Source organism: Aegilops tauschii, chromosome 2 (genome assembly GCF_002575655.3).
Source record: "Aegilops tauschii subsp. strangulata cultivar AL8/78 chromosome 2, Aet v6.0, whole genome shotgun sequence".
NCBI lineage: Eukaryota > Viridiplantae > Streptophyta > Magnoliopsida > Poales > Poaceae > Aegilops > Aegilops tauschii.
In genome coordinates, this window is record NC_053036.3 from 537,516,209 (window position 1) to 537,536,079 (window position 19,871).

Genomic DNA, 19,871 nt, shown 5'->3' on the forward strand with positions numbered 1-19,871 from the left:
GAGAGAGGAGGAGGCGGCCTAGGAGGGGGGGCGCCCCTCCCAAGCCCAATCCGAATTGGGAAGGGGGCCGGCCCCCTTTCCTTCCTCCCTCTCTCCTCCTTCCTTCCTCTCCTACTACTACTTGGAAGGGGGGAATCCTACTCCCGGTGGGAGTAGGACTCCCCTAGGGCATGCCATAGAGAGGGCCGGCCCTCCCCCTCCTCCACTCCTTTATATACAGGGGAAGGGGGCACCCCATAGACAAATAAGTTGATCATTGTCTTAGCCGTGTGCGGTGCCCCCTCCACCATAATCCACCTCGGTCATATCGTCGTAGTGCTTAGGCGAAGCCCTGCGCCGGTAGCTTCATCATCACCGTCATCACGCCGTCGTGCTGACGAAGCTCTCCCTCGACACTCAGCTGGATCGAGAGTTCGTGGGATGTCACCGAGCTGAACGTGTGCAGATCGCGGAGGTGCCGTACTTTCGGTACTAGGATCGGTCGGATCGTGAAGACGTACGACTACATCAACCGCGTTGTCATAACGCTTCTGCTTACGGTCTACGAGGGTACGTGGACTATACTCTCCGCTCTCGTTGCTATGCATCACCATGATAGATCTTGCGTGTGCGTAGTATTTTTTTTTGAAATTACCGCGTTCCCCAACACCAACTTGCCCTTCACTTGAAGTTGAGACAACATCAAATTCCAATCCAAGCAAGAAGAAAAGAAGTCAAAGACAGCAAAGGCAAGAGGTTCGACATTCTACACTTTTGAGGATATCTTGTTGGTAAAATGTTGGTTGGCCACAACAATAGACCCAATATGCGGCACGGAACAAAAGGGGACAAGTATTGGGAGAAGATTTGGAAGGAATATCATGAACAAAAGCAATATGTGGAGCGCATCATATCGTCACCAATTGCAATGTGGCATCTCTTCAATATCGATGGGGGGTCATTCAAGGGGAAGTGAACAAGTATGTTGACTACTATTCACAAGTGCTTGGTCGCCCTCAAAGTGGGATGGGAGTGGTAAACTCATGTAAGCTAAATTATTTTCACGTTGTCATCATTTGCGTATACTTGTTTTTTTGCATTCTCATGCTCATATATATTTTGTTTGCTAGACAGTGGCGGCGGCCATTATGTATCAACAAACGGAGAAGAAACCATTTGGTTTTAGCTATTGTTGGGTGATATTGAATGGCAAACCAAAGTGGACACATTTGTTGCCGATCTCAAGGCCGGTAAGAAGAGGAATCATAGCTCAAGCTCCCACCAATCAATTGGGTTGGACGAAGAAGAGGAAGATGTTGTGGTGGAGAATGGAATAGCCACCATGCCAAAGGATAACCAGCACATGATGAGAAACAAGTGGGCGAAGGCAAAGGCCTCCCATGACCCCACGGCTACAAAAATGTACTCCACATGGACGGGCATTTTTCGGTTCGGGAGAACAAGAAAGAGATATACAAGCTCATACTGGATGCGCAAAAGGAGAGGATGGATTGGGTTCAGAAGTGGGCAAAGAATTGCAGAGCACTTGGGCACGAGGTCAATGAGACTGAGGAGGACTGGAGGAGCAGGAGCCGCCGTCGTCGGGGTCGACTTCCGCAGCAGCTGTCGTCCATCTTCCCCATGTCGTCGTCCTCTTCCACATGCCATCGACTTCCGTAGCACCCGCTCGGGACTTGGAGGAGGAGGTGGTGGATGAGAAGGTCGAGGACGAGGAGTGCACGCCCCATGCTGCCGTCATGCCTCCAGATCGAGCGCCAACCCGTTGTCATGTCTCCACATCGAGCGCCGCCTCGTCCAAGAAGGGATTTTAAGGACCGGCGCGTCGTCGTGGAGGAGGGAGAGGAGCTCAGCGACGTAGGGGAGGGGAGCGGCGCAGCGTCAGGAGGCTGCGGGGAGGGGAGCGACGCGGCGACAGGACAGAGGGACTGTGGGTTTGGTCGGAGAAAGTTGGAGGGTTTTTTTTGTAAGAATGCCCTCGCATACATTCTTTTTCGGACGGAGGGAGTATATATGTATGGTTCCTGTTGCGAAGAGCATGATTTCACACTTAATTTGTGGTGTATAGTTAAGTATAGTTAAGGAATTTTATCTTATTTATATGAAGGAACGATGTTGCATATTGCATTGTGTGTTATCTCCCTTTCTCTCACTCTCAGAAAAATCCATATCATGTCACACACCGCAATCATACTATATACTGCATTGAGCAGAAGTAGGGTTCGGTACAGCACTACATTAAGCCAGATTGAGAGCAGAATCATATACGGACTACTGCATTTATTGGCATCAGTAGCGATCAGGTGTTTTTGTTGCTGGATTAATTTGGCCACTGATCTCGCCGGCAGATCACGCTACAGAGCAGAGACCGGCGAGCTCTCTAGTCAATCCGCCTTGAGGGTGTTGCCGACGTCGATGACGAAGCGGTACCTGACGTCGCCCTTCGCCAGGCGCTCCATTGCCGCGTTCACCTCCCCGGCGCCGATCACCTCAACGTCCGCCGCCACGCCGTGCTCGGCGGCGAAGTCCAGCATCTCCTGCGTCTCGCTGATGCTCGCCATGCAGCTCCCGGCAAGAGTCTTGCCGCCTGTTCGACCGCATTATAAAAGATCAAACCAGGAAGAGAAGCTCACAAGATTTTTCTGAATGAAGGAAGATCATAAGATTTTTCTGAGTGATGAAGGAAGATCACAATCGAAGCTGAACTTACCGCCGATGAGAGCGAATGCGGAGACCTGCAGGGGCTTATCGGGGATGCCGAGCAGGATCATCTTGCCGTGGGGCTTGAGGAGCGCCAGGTACGGGTGCAGGGACGCGGCGGCGGACGCCGTGTTCACGATGCCGTGCATGGTGCCCGCGGCGGCCTTCATCTCCGCCGCGTCGGTGCTGAGGACGAACGCGTCGGCGCCCAGCCGCTCCAGCGCCTCCTCCCGCTTCGCAGGTGACGTGCTGATCACCGTCACCTTCCCCGCCCCGAACGCCCTGGCGAACTTGACGGCGACGTGGCCGAGCCCGCCGAGGCCGATCACGCCGACGTGGCTGCCGGGCGCGCCCAGCGCGTGGCGCCGCATGGGGGCGTACACGGTGGCGCCCGCGCAGAGCAGCGGCGCGGCGGCGTCGAGCGGCAGGGCGTCGGGGAAGCGGACGACGAAGCGCGCGTCGGCGACGACCATGTCGGAGTAGCCGCCGCGGGTGACGGCGCCGTCCCTGTCGCGGGAGTTGTAGGTGAGGACGACCCTGGCGCAGTAGTTCTCGGCGCCCTCCTCGCAGCTCTCGCAGGCCCGGCAGGCGTTCACCATGCAGCCGACGCCCACCCTGTCGCCGGCCGCGAACCCCGCCACGTTCTTGCCCACCTCCGTCACCACCCCGGCGATCTCGTGCCTGCACCCATATAATCGGTGATTATAACAAGTTGTGACACGGTGATCAGCCTGGCGATCTGGTGGCTCCTATGAGTAATGTGTGAAGTTTACCCGGGGACGACGGGGTAGATGGCGTTCTTCCAGTCGTTCTTGATGGTGTGCAGGTCGGAGTGGCAGATGCCGCAGTAGAGCACCTTTATGGCCACGTCGTCATCACCAGTGCTCCTGCAGAATTAACGGCGACATTAGATTCTCACGAACCAGTTCAGACAATTCTACTGCATCGGAAGGATCGTGTCAGAAACACAACTATCTCCTCTGCTATTGCACTCACCCATGAGCATGTTTCAGAACTGCAATTTGCTGACGCGGGGTACAGACTCAGAGCTCACAATGACAATGGAGACTGCTAACCTTAATCATTCAAGATTTGCATCTGAAAATTCAACTAGTTACCGATAACACGAACTCTTTAGACTACTTCCTCCATCCCAAGTTACTTTTCACTCAAATGAAGGGTTTGCACTGTTAAAAATGAGACCAACCCAAGGGCTACTCCTCGTTGACATTTTTTTATAGGAGAAACTCCGCGAGCACCGCGCATCCGAGCAGGGCTCGAACTCGGATGGGCTGGCAGCTATCCCAACTGCCCAGCCAACGGGTCGACGCCCCGTCCTCGATGGGTTTGCACTGTTGTTATAGCTGAAAGAGGACACGTGCATGGTCACGCGAACATCAACATGGTGAGCTGGCCGGCATAATAAATGAGAAAAAAACTGAAACAATTCCTCTCTGCGGGCAGAATCCGGTCTCTGGGACAGTGGGACATCTTCATCCATCTCCCTTAAACTCAGCCATGTGCAGGTGCAGCAGGCAGGAGCGGGGCGATGAACAACTTGACGATCCACGAACCGTACACATACGTAGCAACGCAATTGAATTGCCTTGAATTAATGCAGAGTTACTGCCAGCCAGCTAGAGAAGGAGGAGGCCCAGGACGAAACGAGTATACTGAGCTCCGATCTAGGGTACGTACGTAGCGGATGGCGGGACATGTTGTGGACTGAGATAGTACGTAGCATGCAGCAGCCAGAAAGGTCAAGCTAGTGGCGGGCACCATAAGTTCTTTGCAGGGGCAGTAATAAAATTCGCCTTCACTCCAAGAACTTTCAAGGAAAGAAGGAAGGTTCGGTACCTGCAGCTGCAGTTGAATTGAGGTCTGACCCGATCTGGTATGATGTGTGTGTGTGTGGGTGATGCAGAGAGCAGCGGATGGGTAAAGGTTTAACATCGGCAGCTCTACTTGCATGTTACTACTAGCTAGCACTTACCCTTATTTAATTGCCTATCACCAACTCGGAACTGAAGTCGCCAGAATTTCATAGTTGGTATTGTGAGTTGCAACATAGTAGCTACAATGGTTTTACTTTACTGGTTCTTCAGAAATCACTGTTGATCGCTTGGAACAAGAGGGCTCGAGAGGCTGAGTAAGAAGTGAGTATATTTTCCTAGTAGAACAGTACTAAGATACTTGCAGGAAAATGTGACGTAAATAATATTGTCCCTTCTCCGCATGGGGCGAAGTGACAGATCGTAGTTTACTTGAGATACCAAATTAAGATCGGCTACGCGCGTACGCTGACCACAGAACCAAATTCAGAGTCTCAAGCTTGCATTTAATTGGCGTGCTTGATCTGAACCGCAAACTAGCACGACGCGCACGACCTACTGAGTCTGATCCCACAGCCCCAGCCGAGCTAGCGCAGGCGTAGAAATTACAAACCGGGACGATTCCCCGCAATGGCGACCGCCGGTGTGTCTCAGACAAGAGACTGACAGGGGATGGGGATGGGCTAGCAGCTAGCTAGATAGGGGAGCGTGCGTGCGTGCGTACCTTCGGAGGATGCGGATGGGCGAGAGGTGGCCGGATGCGTCGTGCGCCGCGAGCCCCACCGCCTTCCTCGGGTGCTGCTGCTGCTCCCCCGTCGTCGTGGTCGTCGCCGTAGGCGCCATTGCGGATGGGCGACGTTGGCCGGAGAAAGAGAGAAGCGAGTCGTCTTGGGTGGCTTTTGCGAGCTAGTTGAATGACGGTGTGCTCCGCGCGCGCCTCCGCGCTGCCTGGTTTTATAGCGACGGGAGCGCACGCCGGGGGCAGATGGAGGCGACAGAGCGAGCCGAGCAGGCGTGGCGTTCACATTGTCCTGCACAGCTCGACTAAACACGAAAGCATTGTGCGAACGGTCGAACCGATTGTGTCATTCCCGCTCGATCAAGTTTTTACTGCAGTATATATACGTGACAGTACAGTGTGATGACAGATGATGATATATATATAAAGATGTAATGTAAGACTTTTTTTGACAGTCTTACATTATGAGACGAGTACTTAATAGGTAATTGTTACGAGTCACAAACACCATCGCTTGGACATTTACCTTTTCCAACTCTTGATCCGCGGCATATGACAACAATTGAGTACTCAAACGGTATCACCCTATCAAGAGCCTCTCACATGGTGCTCTCGATTCAACTTCAACCCGGACGCAGTCGGACTTCTAAGAGCATCCCCAATAGATGATGTATATTTTGGTGCTTCAAACCGGTGATGCAAAAATTTAGAGCACCAAAAAGTGTTTTTTACATCTAAAAAAAACCTCCACTTCGACGGATGGTCCAAAACAGAGATGTAAAAGAGCAACTCTAACAGACGGTCCAAAACGAAGATGTAAAACCGGATGCCGGCCGCGCGGCTGCTGTTCAGTCGTTGTATAGCCACGGTTTTGCATTGAAATATCACTTAAATTTTCAAATTAAAGTGCATCATCATCATAGTTTCAAATCCCTAACAAAAGTGCATCATCATCATCATAGTTTCAAATCCCTCTACCAAAAATGCATCGCCCCAATCAAAATTTTCACCCTACAAATTAAAATGCACATGAATATCATTCATGCGGGTCATCAACACCACCGGCGTTGTGAACTGTGGTACGATCATCATCATCACCGGCTTCTTTGTCGACGTTGTGAAGCGGTGAAGTCTCGTTGCTGGGAGCACCACCGGAAGCACCTTCATTGCCTCCCATGCCGGTCATGTTGCTGACGAAGCCACCTCCAACGCCACTCATGTTGCCTCCATAGCCACCTCCGAAGCCCCCCATCATGTTGCCACCAAAACCACCTCCCATGCCGGTCATGTTGCCTCCGAATCCACCTCCCATGCCACTAAAGCCACCTTCCATGTTGCCACCAAAGCCACCTCCCATGTTTCCGCGAAATGCACCATTCATGGCACCTCCCGTCATGTTCATGTAGCCACCCATGGCACCTCCCATGACTCCTCCCATGGCACCTCCCATGCCTCCTCTCATCATCATTTGCCTCATGAGCATTTGCTTCTTCATGAGCATTTCATCATGACAAAGTTCAACATAGGCCTTTGCCTTGGGATCAAGAGTAGATGTGTCCATAAACATAAACTCGAGTGCCTTTTCCTCGACCATCTTCATCCCCTCGGTCGCGGCCTTTTTCTCCTCTAGGTCCACCTTCCTCTCCTTGGTCGTCGCCAACCTCTCCTCGGTCGCCGCCCTCTTCTCCTCGGTCGACGCCCTCTGCCGCTCGGCCTCACTCCTCTCCTCTATTTCCTTGAGCTTCAAACTTCTTTTTTCTTTGGCATACTCTTTCCTCGCCGTGATAATGGCATCAAATCATTCCTTGAGATCATTATCTCCGGCCTTGGCTCCCTTCACTTTCTTGTTTCCATCGGACCTATAAGATTTTGTCGCGGAGTGAGGAGTGGGGCTCCTTCTCTTCTCAGCGGCGATATCTTCTTTATCCTCAATCATCACACTCTTCTTCTCGCCTTTCATGTTCCTCTCTCGAAACAATCCTTGCGCAATCATTTTCTACAATAAAACAACCAACACGTCATCATCAAAATGTGGAACAATCCAATATTTGAGAAAGCACGCATGAAGAGGAAATATTTACCAAGTCACTATCACCGCAACCACTTGGGTTCATGCGAGCAACATTTGACAAGCAACCGGCCCACTTTTGGCATTCGACGTTGATGGTGGACCAACGTTGGCGAAGAGAGTCGCTCGAATGGAAGTGACCACTTGTGTTGCGCTCATCGAAGTGATCCTTGATGCGTTGCCAATAGGTGTTTACCATTTGGTCGCTTCCAACGGATGCATCTTGAGAGACTTTCTTCCATGAGGTGTGTTAGAAGGGAATAGAGGAGATTGGTGGAATCGTTCGTTGTATTGCTTGAGCCTTGTGGGCATATATATAGGAATACATGGTCATCTTGGAGTACAAGTCAAGGTAGAATAAATTCTACGCTGTCCTACGTTTCCTAAATAACCCTTATACTCAACATCCCCCCGCAGTCACAATGGTAGCGACGCAGACGGTGAGACTGGAGAAGAATCCGAAGGCAAGCCGACGGACACCCCCCCATAGTCGTAACGGTCGATGCATCACGGAGTCGTGGCTGGAGTGGAAACCGACGAGGTTGCTCAAGCAAGACGGTAGCCCTTTGTGCTGTTTGTCGATGTATTCGAGAGCGTAGGGTGGTGTAGCCTGATACGTCTCCAACGTATCTATAATTTTTGCTTGTTCCATGCTGTTATATTATCATTCTCGGGTATTTTGCAATCATTTTATAGCAACTTTATATCATTTTTTGGGACTAACTTATCGACATAGTGCCCAGTGCCAGTTGCTGTTTTTTTGCTTGTTTTTTACTTCGCGGAATATCAGTACCAAACGGAGTCCAAACGCAGTGAAACTTTTTGGAGATTTTTTCTGGACCAGAAGACATCAAGTGGGCCAAAGAAGTACCAGAGGGGAGGCCCGAGGTGGACACAGCCCACCAGGGCGCGCCAGGAGGCCCAGGTGCGCCCAGGGTGGTTGTGCCCCCCTCGGTAACCTCCCGCACCGCCTCTTCGCCCTATAAATACCCAAATATTCTAGAAATCCTAGGGGAGTCGACGAAACAAAATTCCAGCCGCCGCAAGTTCCAAAGACACGAGATCTAATCTAGACACCATCACGGAGGGGTTCATCATCCTCATTGGTGCCTCTCCAATGATGTGTGAGTAGTTCATTATAGACATACGAGTCTGCAGGTAGTAGCTAGATTGCTTCTTCTCTCTTTTTGATTCTCAATACAATAGTCTCTTGGTGATCTATTTGATGTAACTCTTTTTTGCGGTGTGTTTGTTGGGATCCGATGAACTTTGAGTTTATGATCAGATCTATATCCATGAATATTATTTGAGTCTTCTTTGATCTCTTATAGGCATGATTATTTATAGCCTCGCATTTCTTCTTCGAATCTTCGGTTTAGTTAGGCCAACTAGATCGATTTTTCTTGCCATGAGAAGAGGTGCTTTGTGATGGTTCGATCTTGCGGTGTTCTTTCCCAGTGATAGAAGGGCGGCAAGACACGCATGTATCGTTGCTATTAAGTATAACAAGACGGGGGCTATTCCTACATGAATAGATCTCGTCTGCATCATGTCATCGTTCTTATTGCATTACTCCATTTTCTTCATGAACTTAATACACTAGATGCATGCTGGATAACGGTCGATGTGTGGAGTAATAGTAGTAGATGCAGGCAGAAGTCGGTCTATTAATCTTGGATATGATGTCTATAAATTGATAATTGCCTTGGATATCGTCATAATTATTCGATTTTCTATCAATTGCCCAACAGTAATTTTTTTAACCATCGTGTGCTATTTTCTCGAGAGAAGCCACTAGTGAAATCTACACCCCCAGGTCTATTCTTTATCATATTTGCTTTGAGATCTATTTTCATTTGCTTTTATTTTCAGATCTATTATTTCAAAAACTCAAAAATACCTTGCTGCACTTTTTATTATTTATTTTATTTCACGTTTTATCAAGAACTATTTATCCAATCTACCACAAATATTTTCCCGTCAACTTTGACAATTTCTGGCGCTGTTACCCTTGACAACCCCTCATACGTTTTGGGTTACAAGTATTTGTTCTTTGTGTGCAGGTACCGTTTACATAGTGTTGCTTGGTTCTCCTACTGGATTGATAAATTGGTTTCATAAGTGGGGGAAATACTTACCGTAACTGTACTGCATCATCCCTTCCTCTTTGGGAAAATATTGACACAGTTTCAAGCGACATCATAGCCGTGGTTGAGGTAGCCGTGCGAAGAATGCCGTGGTCGATGTCGAGTCGGGGTGGCCGGTGTCGAGGAAGTCGACATGGAGCCGCAAGCACAAGGAGGCGCCATGTTAGTCATAGGCGTAGTGGTGTCGAAGTAGTGATGCGCTGGAAAAAAGACGTTGTTGACAACGCGTCGCGCCGAGTTTGCCAAGCCCAGAAACACATTGTTGGAAAACGTTGCATGGAAAACAAAAAAAATTCTACGCACACGCAAGATCTATCCATGGAGATGCATAGTACGAGAGGGGAGAGCATCTTCATACCCTTGAAGATCATACCCTTGAGGTTAATTATTATGAGCGAACTACTAGTTCAAGCATAATAAAATTAACCTGTGAAAGGTGTATATTAGACGGTCAGCAAAACCACACCTTTTCCACACGCATGAGATAAGAAGTGAATACAACTGGCTTGGAAGTCTCTCCTAGGCTAAACTAAATCACCCATGATGACGCAACATCTTAGATGAAACCTCCCCAATACAAAACCTTGTATGCAATGGTGTTAGAAGGCATATTCCGAAAGCTTCCTATGACACAGTAAACTTCAGTGTTGGTATTAGACTCAGACCAGGACTAGTAGCCAACTATGAAGAAGTATATTTGATTGTTACCACAACAAATACTTTTGAGAGCCACGAGATAAAAATGATTTCACCCGAAAAGGCAAGAGCAGTGATGAAACAACCATCACTTACTCCCGGATCCATGCTAGAATCTGAAATAAAATAGTTGGTCATAAAATCTTGAAAGATATTAATGTGCTTGCAGCAGCACTGTGGTTTATGAAAACAGAGCACAATTGAGTTATGGCTTTTGGATCACAATTGAAAGCACTGAACATGTTGAAAAATAAAGAGTTGCACTGGGTTGGGGGGGGGGGCAAGGCCATTTCTATAAAGAGTTGCAACGGGGTATAAGTATTCTAGTACGTTAGCTTGTGATTTACCTGTCAATAATAATGCGATTCTGTAGATAAATATTCATCAAATTCTACCCGTGAATTACCTTAATTATAATTTGATTAGAAGTTTGGTAAGTAAATTAAAGTGGAACTGATTGAGAAGATAAGCAAATTAAGCTAATTGATTATCATATACATGGGAGGTTGGACGAAGGGATGATGCAAAGAAAGGTGAAATGAAAACCTTATGTTCTTTTTAAGTAGTAGCGATAAACATACTATAATAGTAGTTCACGTGAAGGAATCATGATACATAATACAAAACATTTCCACAAACACAAACTTGTTTCCAATTAATTCAACATTCAAGCAAAATAACAAAAGATGCCTGCTAATCAGGTAGGTTTATACCATAGAGCTCGTTCAGAAGTACATTTCTTTTTACTATCGAGAAAGTCAAATATATTTGAAAACATCAGCAATTCTGAATGAAGGTAGATCATAAGATTTTTCTGGGTGATGAAGGAAGATCACAATCGAAGCTGAACTTACCACCGATGAGAGCGAATGCGGAGACCTGTAGAGGCTTATCGGGGATGCCGAGCAGGATCATCTTGCCGTGGGGCTTGAGGAGCGCCAGGTACGGGTGCAGGGACGCGGCGACGTTTAAGGTTTAGGGTTTAGTGGAATTAGAGCACATCTAGATATGCCCTAGACACACAAAAAAACATTGCAGAAGCAAAAGATTCCTGAATATCATAGCAACAACAACAATAACAACCACAAAGACACATCCCTTCTTAATAAGATGATAATAACAAGCCAGTAGTATGGATCGACGACAAATACATGCAACACTTGATCAAGCATACATGGGCACATGAAGTAAAATCTCCTGCTGCTCCACCGGCGCATCTGCCGCCACCGGCTTCTCGACGACTGCTATCTGATCCGCTGTCCCCTCTCCCTTCGTTTTCATGGCAGACCCCTTGCGACCGGCCCTCCGCTTCCACGCCTTCCTTTTGGCTGTAGTTTGCTCTGCAAGGAACGCCTCCGAGAAACCATCTGGTGCCATCGAAACTTCTGATCCGCCCGCCATTGAATTGGTGGCGGTGCAGGTCTTTAGCGAAAACTCCTTCTTGTTGTCCATGAGCTGACCCCTGATTCGCCGCACCTCAACTCGCCGAGGAATTTGGCTTTCGGGTGGAATCGCAGGTTGCCTGGATTTGGGGATTTTTCTCGAAGAGGACGAAGAGAGGGGATGCGGCTCGCTCGATATAAAGGCGGAACCCTAGGCCCTAGTTCTATTCGGAGTCGGTATAGTATCACAATTCCTCCCCGGGCCGGATTCCCGCTCGGGCTAGGCCGACACTTTCTTGTTTCTTTGGCCCAATTCCACCAAAGCAAGAAGAAAAACGAGCACTAGGACCAACTCTGGCCAGGCGTTCCTATGGGCTGCGAAATGATAATGTGGGATGCAAACAATGTGCACATGGCCTATTATAGGCCCGATTTGACCCCAGGTATAAGCCTCCGCGTCCGCGTCCGCCAATGCCTCCATTGCATTCTCATCTTCCACCGCCGCCAACGCTTCTTTCTGTCACTCCAACATCTGGTAGCGGACAAATTGCATGATAATTCTAGCGTTGGCATCCAAATAGTCGATATTCAAGGTCAACATCTTGGCGTCCTCCGCATTGGCGGCGATCTTCACCTTGCTTTCCTCGAGCGTGGCTTTCTTCTCCTCGAGCGCCGCCTTCCTTTCTTCGATCATGGTCCTCCTCTCTTCGAGCTTGATCTTCTTCTCCGTCGCCTCCTGATAACCCACAAGTATAGGGGATCGCAACAGTTTTCGAGGGTAGAGTATTCAACCCAAATTTATTGATTCGACACAAGGGGAGCCAAAGAATATTCTCAAGTATTAGCAGTTGAGTTGTCAATTCAACCACACCTGGATAACTTAGTATCTGCAGCAAAGTATTTAGTAGCAAAGTAATATGATAGTAGTGGTAACGGTAACAAAAGTAACGGTAGCAAAAGTAATATTTTTGGGTTTTGTAATGATTGTAACAGTAGCAACGAAAAGTAAATAAGCAGAGAACAATATGTGAAAAGCTCGTAGGCATTGGATCGGTGATGGAGAATTATGCCGGATGCGGTTCATCATGTAACAGTCATAACATAGGGTGACACAGAACTAGCTCCAATTCATCAATGTAATGTAGGCATGTATTCCGAATATAGTCATACGTGCTTATGGAAAAGAACTTGCATGACATCTTTTGTCCTACCCTCCCGTGGCAGCAGGGTCCTAATGGAAACTAAGGGATATTAAGGCCTCCTTTTAATAGAGTACCGGAACAAAGCATTAGCACATAGTGAATACATGAACTCCTCAAACTATGGTCATCACCGGGAGTGGTCCCGATTATTGTCACTTCGGGGTTGCTGGATCATAACAGATAGTAGGTGACTATAGACTTGCAAGATAGGATTAAGAACTCACATATATTCATGCAAACATAATAGGTTCAGATCTGAAATCATGGCACTCGGGCCCTAGTGACAAGCATTAAGCATAGCAAAGTCATAGCAAGATCAATCTCAGAACATAGTGGATACTAGGGATCAAACCCTAACAAAACTAACTTGATTACATGATAGATCTCATACAACCCATCACCGTCCAGCAAGCCTACGATGGAATTACTCACGCACGGCGGTGAGCATCATGAAATTGGTGATGGAGGATGGTTGATGATGACGATGGCGACGGATTCCCCTCTCCGGAGCCCCGAACGGACTCCAGATCAGCCCTCCCGAGAGGTTTTAGGGCTTGGCGGCGGCTCCGTATCGTAAAACGCGAGGAATCATTCTCTCTGATTTTTTTCTCCCCGAAAGTGTATATATGGAGTTGGAGTTGAGGTCGGTGGAGCGTCAGGGGGCCCACGAGGTAGGAGGGCGCGCCCAGGGGGAAGAGGCGCGCCCCTACCCTCGTGGACAGGGTGTGGGCCCCCTGACGTGGATTTTTCTTCCAGTATTTTTCTTATTTTCCAAATAGATGTTCCGTGGAGTTTCAGGTCATTCCGAGAACTTTTGTTTCTGCACATAAACAACACCATGGAAAGTCTGCTGAAAACAGCGTCAGTCCGGGTTAGTTCCATTCAAATCATACAAGTTAGAGTCCAAAACAAGGGCAAAAGTGTTTGGAAAAGTAGATACGACGGAGACGTATCAACTCCCCCAAGCTTAAACCTTTGCTTGTCCTCAAGCAATTCAGTTGATAAACTGAAAGTGATAAAGAAAAACTTTTACAAACTCTGTTTGCTCTTGCTGTTGCAAATATGTAAAGCCAGCATTCAAGTTTTCAACAAAGATTATGACTAATCACATTCACAATAACTCTTAGGTCTCATGTTTGCTCATATCAATAGCATAATCAACTAGCTAGCCATAATAATAAATCTCGGATGACAACACTTTCTCAAAACAATCATAATATGATATAACAAGATGGTATCTCGCTAGCCCTTTCTGAGACCACAAAACATAAATGCAGAGCACCTTTAAAGATCAAGGACTGACTAAACATTGTAATTCATGGTACAAGAGATCCAGTCATAGTCATACCCAATATAAATTAATAGTAATGGATGCAAATGACAGCTGCGCTCTCCAGCTAGTGCTTTTTAATAAGAGGGTGATGACTCAACATAAAAGTAAATAGATAGGCCCTTCGCAGAGGGAAGCAGGGATTTGTAGAGGTGCCAGAGCTCGGTTTTGAAATAGAGATAAATAATATTTTGAGCGGCATACTTTCATTGTCAACATAACAACCAAGAGATGGCAATATCTTCCATGCTACTCACATTATAGGCGGTTCCCAAACAGAATGGTAAAGTTTATACCCCCCTCCACGAACAAGCATCAATCCATGACTTGCTCGAAACAACGAGTGTCTCCAACTAGCAACAGTCCCAGGGGGAGTTTTGTTTGCAATTAATTTGATTTAGTTTGCATAAAGCATGGGACTGGGCATCCCGGTGACCATCCATTTTCTCGTGAATGAGGAGCGAAGTCCACTCCTCTTGAGAATAACCCGCCTAGCATGGAAGATACGGACAGCCCTAGTTGATACATGAGCTATTCGAGCATACAAAACAGAATGTTTATTTGAAGGTTTGGAGTTTGGCACACACAAATTTACTTGGAACGGCAGGTATATACCGCATATAGGAAGGTATAGTGGACTCATATGGAATAACTTTGGGGTTTAAGGGATTGGATGCACAAGCAGTATTCCCGCTTAGTACAAGTGAAGGCTAGCAAAAGACTGGGAAGCGACCGACTAGAGAGCGACAACAGTAATGAACATGCATTAAAATTAATAAACATTGAGTACAAGCATGAGTAGGATATAATCCACCATGAACATAAATATCGTGAAGGCTATGTTGATTTGTTTCAACTACATGTGTGAACATGTGCCAAGTCGAGTCACTTAAATCATTCAAAGGAGGATACCACCCCACTATACCACATCACATCCATTTTAATAGCATGTTGGCACGCAAGGTAAAACCATTATAACTCATAGCTAATCAAGCATGGCACGAGCAACTATGATCTCTAATTGTCATTGCAAACATGTTTATTCATAATAGGCTGAATCAGGAACGATGAACTAATCATATTTAGAAAAACAAGAGAGGTCGAGTTCATACCAGCTTCTCTCATCTCAGTCAGTCCATCATATATCGTCATAATTGCCTTTCACTTGCACGACCGAACGATGTGAATAATAATAAGAGTGCACGTGCATTGGACTAAGCTGAAATCTGCAAGCATTCAATAAACAGGAGAAGACAAGGCAATATGGGCTCTTGGTTAAATCAACAATAATGCATATAAGAGCCACTTCAACAATTTAGTTATGGTCTTCTCCTATCGACCCCCAAAGAAAAGAAATAAAACGATTTACATGGGAAAGCTCCCAACAAGCAAAAGAAGACCAGGAAATATTTTTGGGTTTTCTTTTTAATTATTACTACTACAGCAAGAAAAGTAAACTAACTAACGGCTACAACTACTTTTTTTGTTTTTCTTAAAGTTTATCAAATGCACAAGAAGAAAGCAAGAAAAAGAAAATAAACTAGCATGGATATTACAGTGAAAAAGTATGAGCACCGACATCTAGCAATGAGTGTGTGTGAGCATAAATGTAATGTCGGTGGGAAATACGTACTCCCCCAAGCTTAGGCTTTTGGCCTAAGTTGGTTTATTGCCACGGGTGGCCTGGCGGATATCCGTAGTTGTAGCTGGGGTCGTACTGCGATGAAGAAGATTCTGACTGCCACTGGCTGGCAGCCATCTCCGGATCCCAATAGTAATTAGACTGTCGTGGAGGCTCAAATTGTGGTTCCGGTTCCGGGGCTGGTGTAGGGTTCCGGTAAGCGTAAATGGCCGCCCACGGAACGAGATACGTGCCTGCAGCTAAATTAAACAAGGAAGGAGCAGGCAAGATAATAGTATCAGGGTGACGCTTATCAAAGAACAATTTGTATTTAAGCACCCCTTCCTTATTCTTGACAATGAAATCATGCGCTACCATACTCTTATAATCTAAATAAGCAGTGGGCAACAATTTTTCTTCTTTTTCATAGTGCCTAATAGGTATATTATAATATGCAGCAAGGCGTGAGGCGTAAATACCTCCAAAGATGGGACCCTTTGTACGGTTCAAACTTAACCGTTTAGCAATAATACTGCCCATACTAACAGTGTTATCGGAAAATAAACCATGGAACAAAATGATAATATCTGGAACACTAAGGTTTCCACATTTTCCGCGACCAATTAAGCAACGACTAGCAAATATGGCAAAGTAGCGTAAAACAGGAAAATGTATGCTAGTGATTCTTGCATCGGAAACCTTCCTAGTTTCCCCCACAGTAATGGTGTCAATAAACCCATCCACATCTTTACGATGTGGTTCATCTAAATTACCCTCAAAAGGTATTTTGCAAACCTTGCAAAATTCATCTAGTGGCATCTTCTTAACAACATCATATAAATGAAACTCTACTGAAGGAGGTGTTTCCTTAGGATAACAGTAGAAGTTTTGCACAAAATTATTGGTGAGTAAGAGATACTGATGACGTTGGTCGCGGAGGAAGTCGGTGAGGCCAGCATTCTCAGCCAATGAATAGAAATCATCGTAAATTCCGGCTTCTCTCAAGAAATCATCGGAAGGCCATTCACACGGCCGAACCTCCGCGGTGCGAGGCAAATTATATTTGGGCCTCTGTGCTTCTTCACTTTGCTTCTCCTTCGAGCTTCGGCTCGATGAGCCCCTCAAAAATCTCTTCATTATTCTCTGAAAATTTCTGAATTTTTAGTAACTTCAAACAAAAGTGAACCAAGCTCAATAAAATTGATAGCAACTACTCCTACAAGTGCCTAGAGACTATATCATGCATTAGAACTACTTGGAACCATATAAATTTGACATGCAAGCTCAAGAACATGGTCACCTAGGCAGCACAAATTTGCAATGAATAGAGCACTAGAACAAAAACTAATTGGACCAATGGAGGAGTCACATACCAAGGAACAATCCCCCCAAGCAGTTTTGTGAGAGGTGCTTTGAGCAAGGAGATCGAAAATCACAGCAAAATGAGCTAGAACTCGTGCTTGAGCTGGATATTGGTGTTTGTGGGAGGAAGAAGGAGTGTGTGGGTGCAGGAATAAGTGGAGGGGAGCCACCGTGGGCCAACGAGGCAGGGGGCGCGCCCAGGGGTGTATGGCGCGCCCTCCACCCTCGTGGCCAGGTTCTTGCCCCTCCTGATGTGTTCTCAATGCCAGATATTCTCAAATATTCCAGAAAAAAATCATATTCCATTTTCAGGGCATTTGGAGAACTTTTATTTTCGGGGTATTTTTATATTGCACGGAGAAATCAGAAAACTGACAGAAAAATACTATTTTTACTTTATTTCAACTAAATAACAGAAAGTAGAGAGGGGGTACAGAAGGTTGTGCCTTCTAGTTTCATCCATCGCATGCTTATCAAAAGGAATCCACTAACAAGGTTGATCAAGTCTTGTTAACAAACTCATTCCGAATAACATGGAACCGGAGAAATTTCGAATAACACTATGTTACCTCAACGGGGATATGCACATCCCCTATAATAAGAATATCATATTTCTTCTTGACAGTAGGAAGAGGAAATTCAAAACCTCCAAATATAATCGATGGAATTTTTCCAATAGAATTGATACTATGAACTTGAGGTTGTTTCCTTGGAAAGTGTACCGTATGCTCATTACCATTAACATGAAAAGTGACATTGCCTTTGTTGCAATCAATAACAGCCCCTGCAATATTCAAAAAGGGTCTTCCAAGAATAATAGACATACTATCGTCCTCGAGAATATCAAGAATAACAAAGTCCGTTAAAATAGTAACGTTTGCAACCACAACACGCACATCCTCACAAATACCGACAGGTATAACAGTTGATTTATCAGCCATTTGCAAAGATATTTCAGTAGGTGTCAACTTATTCAAGTCAAGTCTACGGTATAAAGAGAGAGGCATAACACTAACACCGGCTCCAAGATCACATAAAGCAGTTCTAACATAGTTTCTTTTAATGGAGCATGGTATAGTAGGTACTCCTGGGTCTCCAAGTTTCTTTGGTATTCCACCCTTAAAAGTATAATTAGCAAGCATGGTGGAAATTTCAGCTTCCGGTATCTTTCTTTTATTTGTAACAATATCTTTCATGTACTTAGCATAAGGATTCATTTTGAGCATATCGGTTAATTGCATACGCAAAAAGATAGGTCTAATCATTTCGGCAAAGCGCTCAAAATCCTCATCATCCTTTTTCTTGGATGGTTTGGGAGGAAAGGGCATGGGTTTCTGAACCCATGGTTCTCTTTCTTTACCATGTTTCCTAGCAACAAAGTCTCTTTTATCATAACGTTGATTCTTTGATTGTGGGTTATCAAGATCAACAGCAGGTTCAATTTCTACCTCATTGTCATTGCTAGGTTGAGCATCATCATGAACATCATCATTAGCATTTTCATTAGGTTCATGTTCATTACCAGATTGTGTTTCAGCATCAGAAATAGAAATATTATTTGGATTCTCAGGTGGTTCAGCAATAGGTTCACTAGAAGCATGCAAAGTCCTATCATTTTTCTTTTTCTTCTTTTTAGAAGGACTAGGTGCATCAATATTATTTCTCTGAGAATCTTGCTGAATTCTCTTAGGGTGGCCTTCAGGATACAAAGGTTCCTGAATCATTCTACCAGTTCTAGTAGCCACTCTAACAACATAATCATTATTCTTACTATTCAATTCATTGAGCAAATCATTTTGAGCTTTAAGTACTTGTTCTACTTGAGTGGTAACCATAGAAGCATGTTTAGAAATAAGTTTAAGTTCACCTTTAACATTGGCCATGTAATTACTCAAGCGTTCAAGCGTATCAGAATTGTATTTCAATTGTCTACCAAAATAAGCATTGAAGTTTTCTTGTTTGACAATAAAATTATCAAACTCTTCTAAGCATTGTCTAGTAGACTTAGTAGGAGGAATATCACCTTCATCAAATCTATAGAGAGAATTTACCTTTACTACCTGTGTCGGGTTATCAAGACCATGAGTTTCTTCAATAGGTAATGGATTAGGATCATATGTTTCTTCAATAGGCGGTAAATTAAGACCATGTATTTCTTCAATAGGAGGTAAATTCTTAACATCTTCAGCTTTTATACCTTTTTCTTTCATAGATTTCTTTGCCTCTTGCATATCTTCAGGACAGAGAAATAGAACACCTCTCTTCTTCGGAGTTGGTTTAGGAATAGGCTCAGGAGCTGGCTCAGGAAGTGTCCAATTATTTTCATTTGTCAACATATTATTCAATAGAATTTCAGCTTCATCCGGTGTTCTTTCCCTGAAAACAGAACCAGCACAACTATCCAGGTAATCTCTGGAAGCATCGGTTAGTCCATTATAAAAGATATCAAGTATTTCATTTTTCTTGAGAGGATGATCAGGCAAAGCATTAAGTAACTTAAGAAGCCTCCCCCAAGCTTGTGGGAGACTCTCTTCTTCAATTTGCACAAAATTATATATTTCCCTTAAAGCAGCTTGTTTCTTATGAGCAGGGGAATATTTAGCAGAGAAGTAATAAATCATATCCTAGGGACTACGCACACAACCAGGATCAAGAGAATTAAACCATATCTTAGCATCACCCTTTAATGAGAATGGAAATATTTTAAGGATATAAAAGTAGTGAGTTCTCTCATCATTAGTGAACAGGGTGGCTATATCATTTAATTTAGTAAGATGTGCCACAACAGTTTCAGA

General features: G+C 45.4%; 1 protein-coding gene across 1 annotated transcript; it reads right to left on the reverse strand.

The window, feature by feature from the left end:
• Positions 1 to 2,172: 2,172 nt before the first annotated feature.
• LOC109780590 (cinnamyl alcohol dehydrogenase 7) lies at positions 2,173 to 5,605 on the reverse strand. The gene is made up of 4 exons (XM_020339167.4): positions 5,254 to 5,605; positions 3,471 to 3,584; positions 2,708 to 3,378; positions 2,173 to 2,584 (listed from the first exon to the last, which is right to left on the reverse strand). The coding sequence occupies exons 1-4, from the start codon at positions 5,370 to 5,372 to the stop codon at positions 2,382 to 2,384; spliced, it is 1,107 nt and encodes a 368-aa protein (XP_020194756.1). The 5' UTR covers positions 5,373 to 5,605; the 3' UTR covers positions 2,173 to 2,381.
• Positions 5,606 to 19,871: the final 14,266 nt, after the last annotated feature.

Excerpts from the sequence above, each read along its gene's own strand:
- LOC109780590 (XM_020339167.4), bottom strand. The coding sequence starts at position 5,372 with ATGGCGCCTACGGCGACGACCACGACGACGGGGGAGCAGCAGCAGCAC. Across the intron at positions 3,585-5,253 it reads CCCATCCGCATCCTCCGAAG|GAGCACTGGTGATGACGACG; the intron begins GTACGCACGCAC and ends TTAATTCTGCAG. Across the intron at positions 2,585-2,707 it reads CGCATTCGCTCTCATCGGCG|GCGGCAAGACTCTTGCCGGG; the intron begins GTAAGTTCAGCT and ends GCGGTCGAACAG.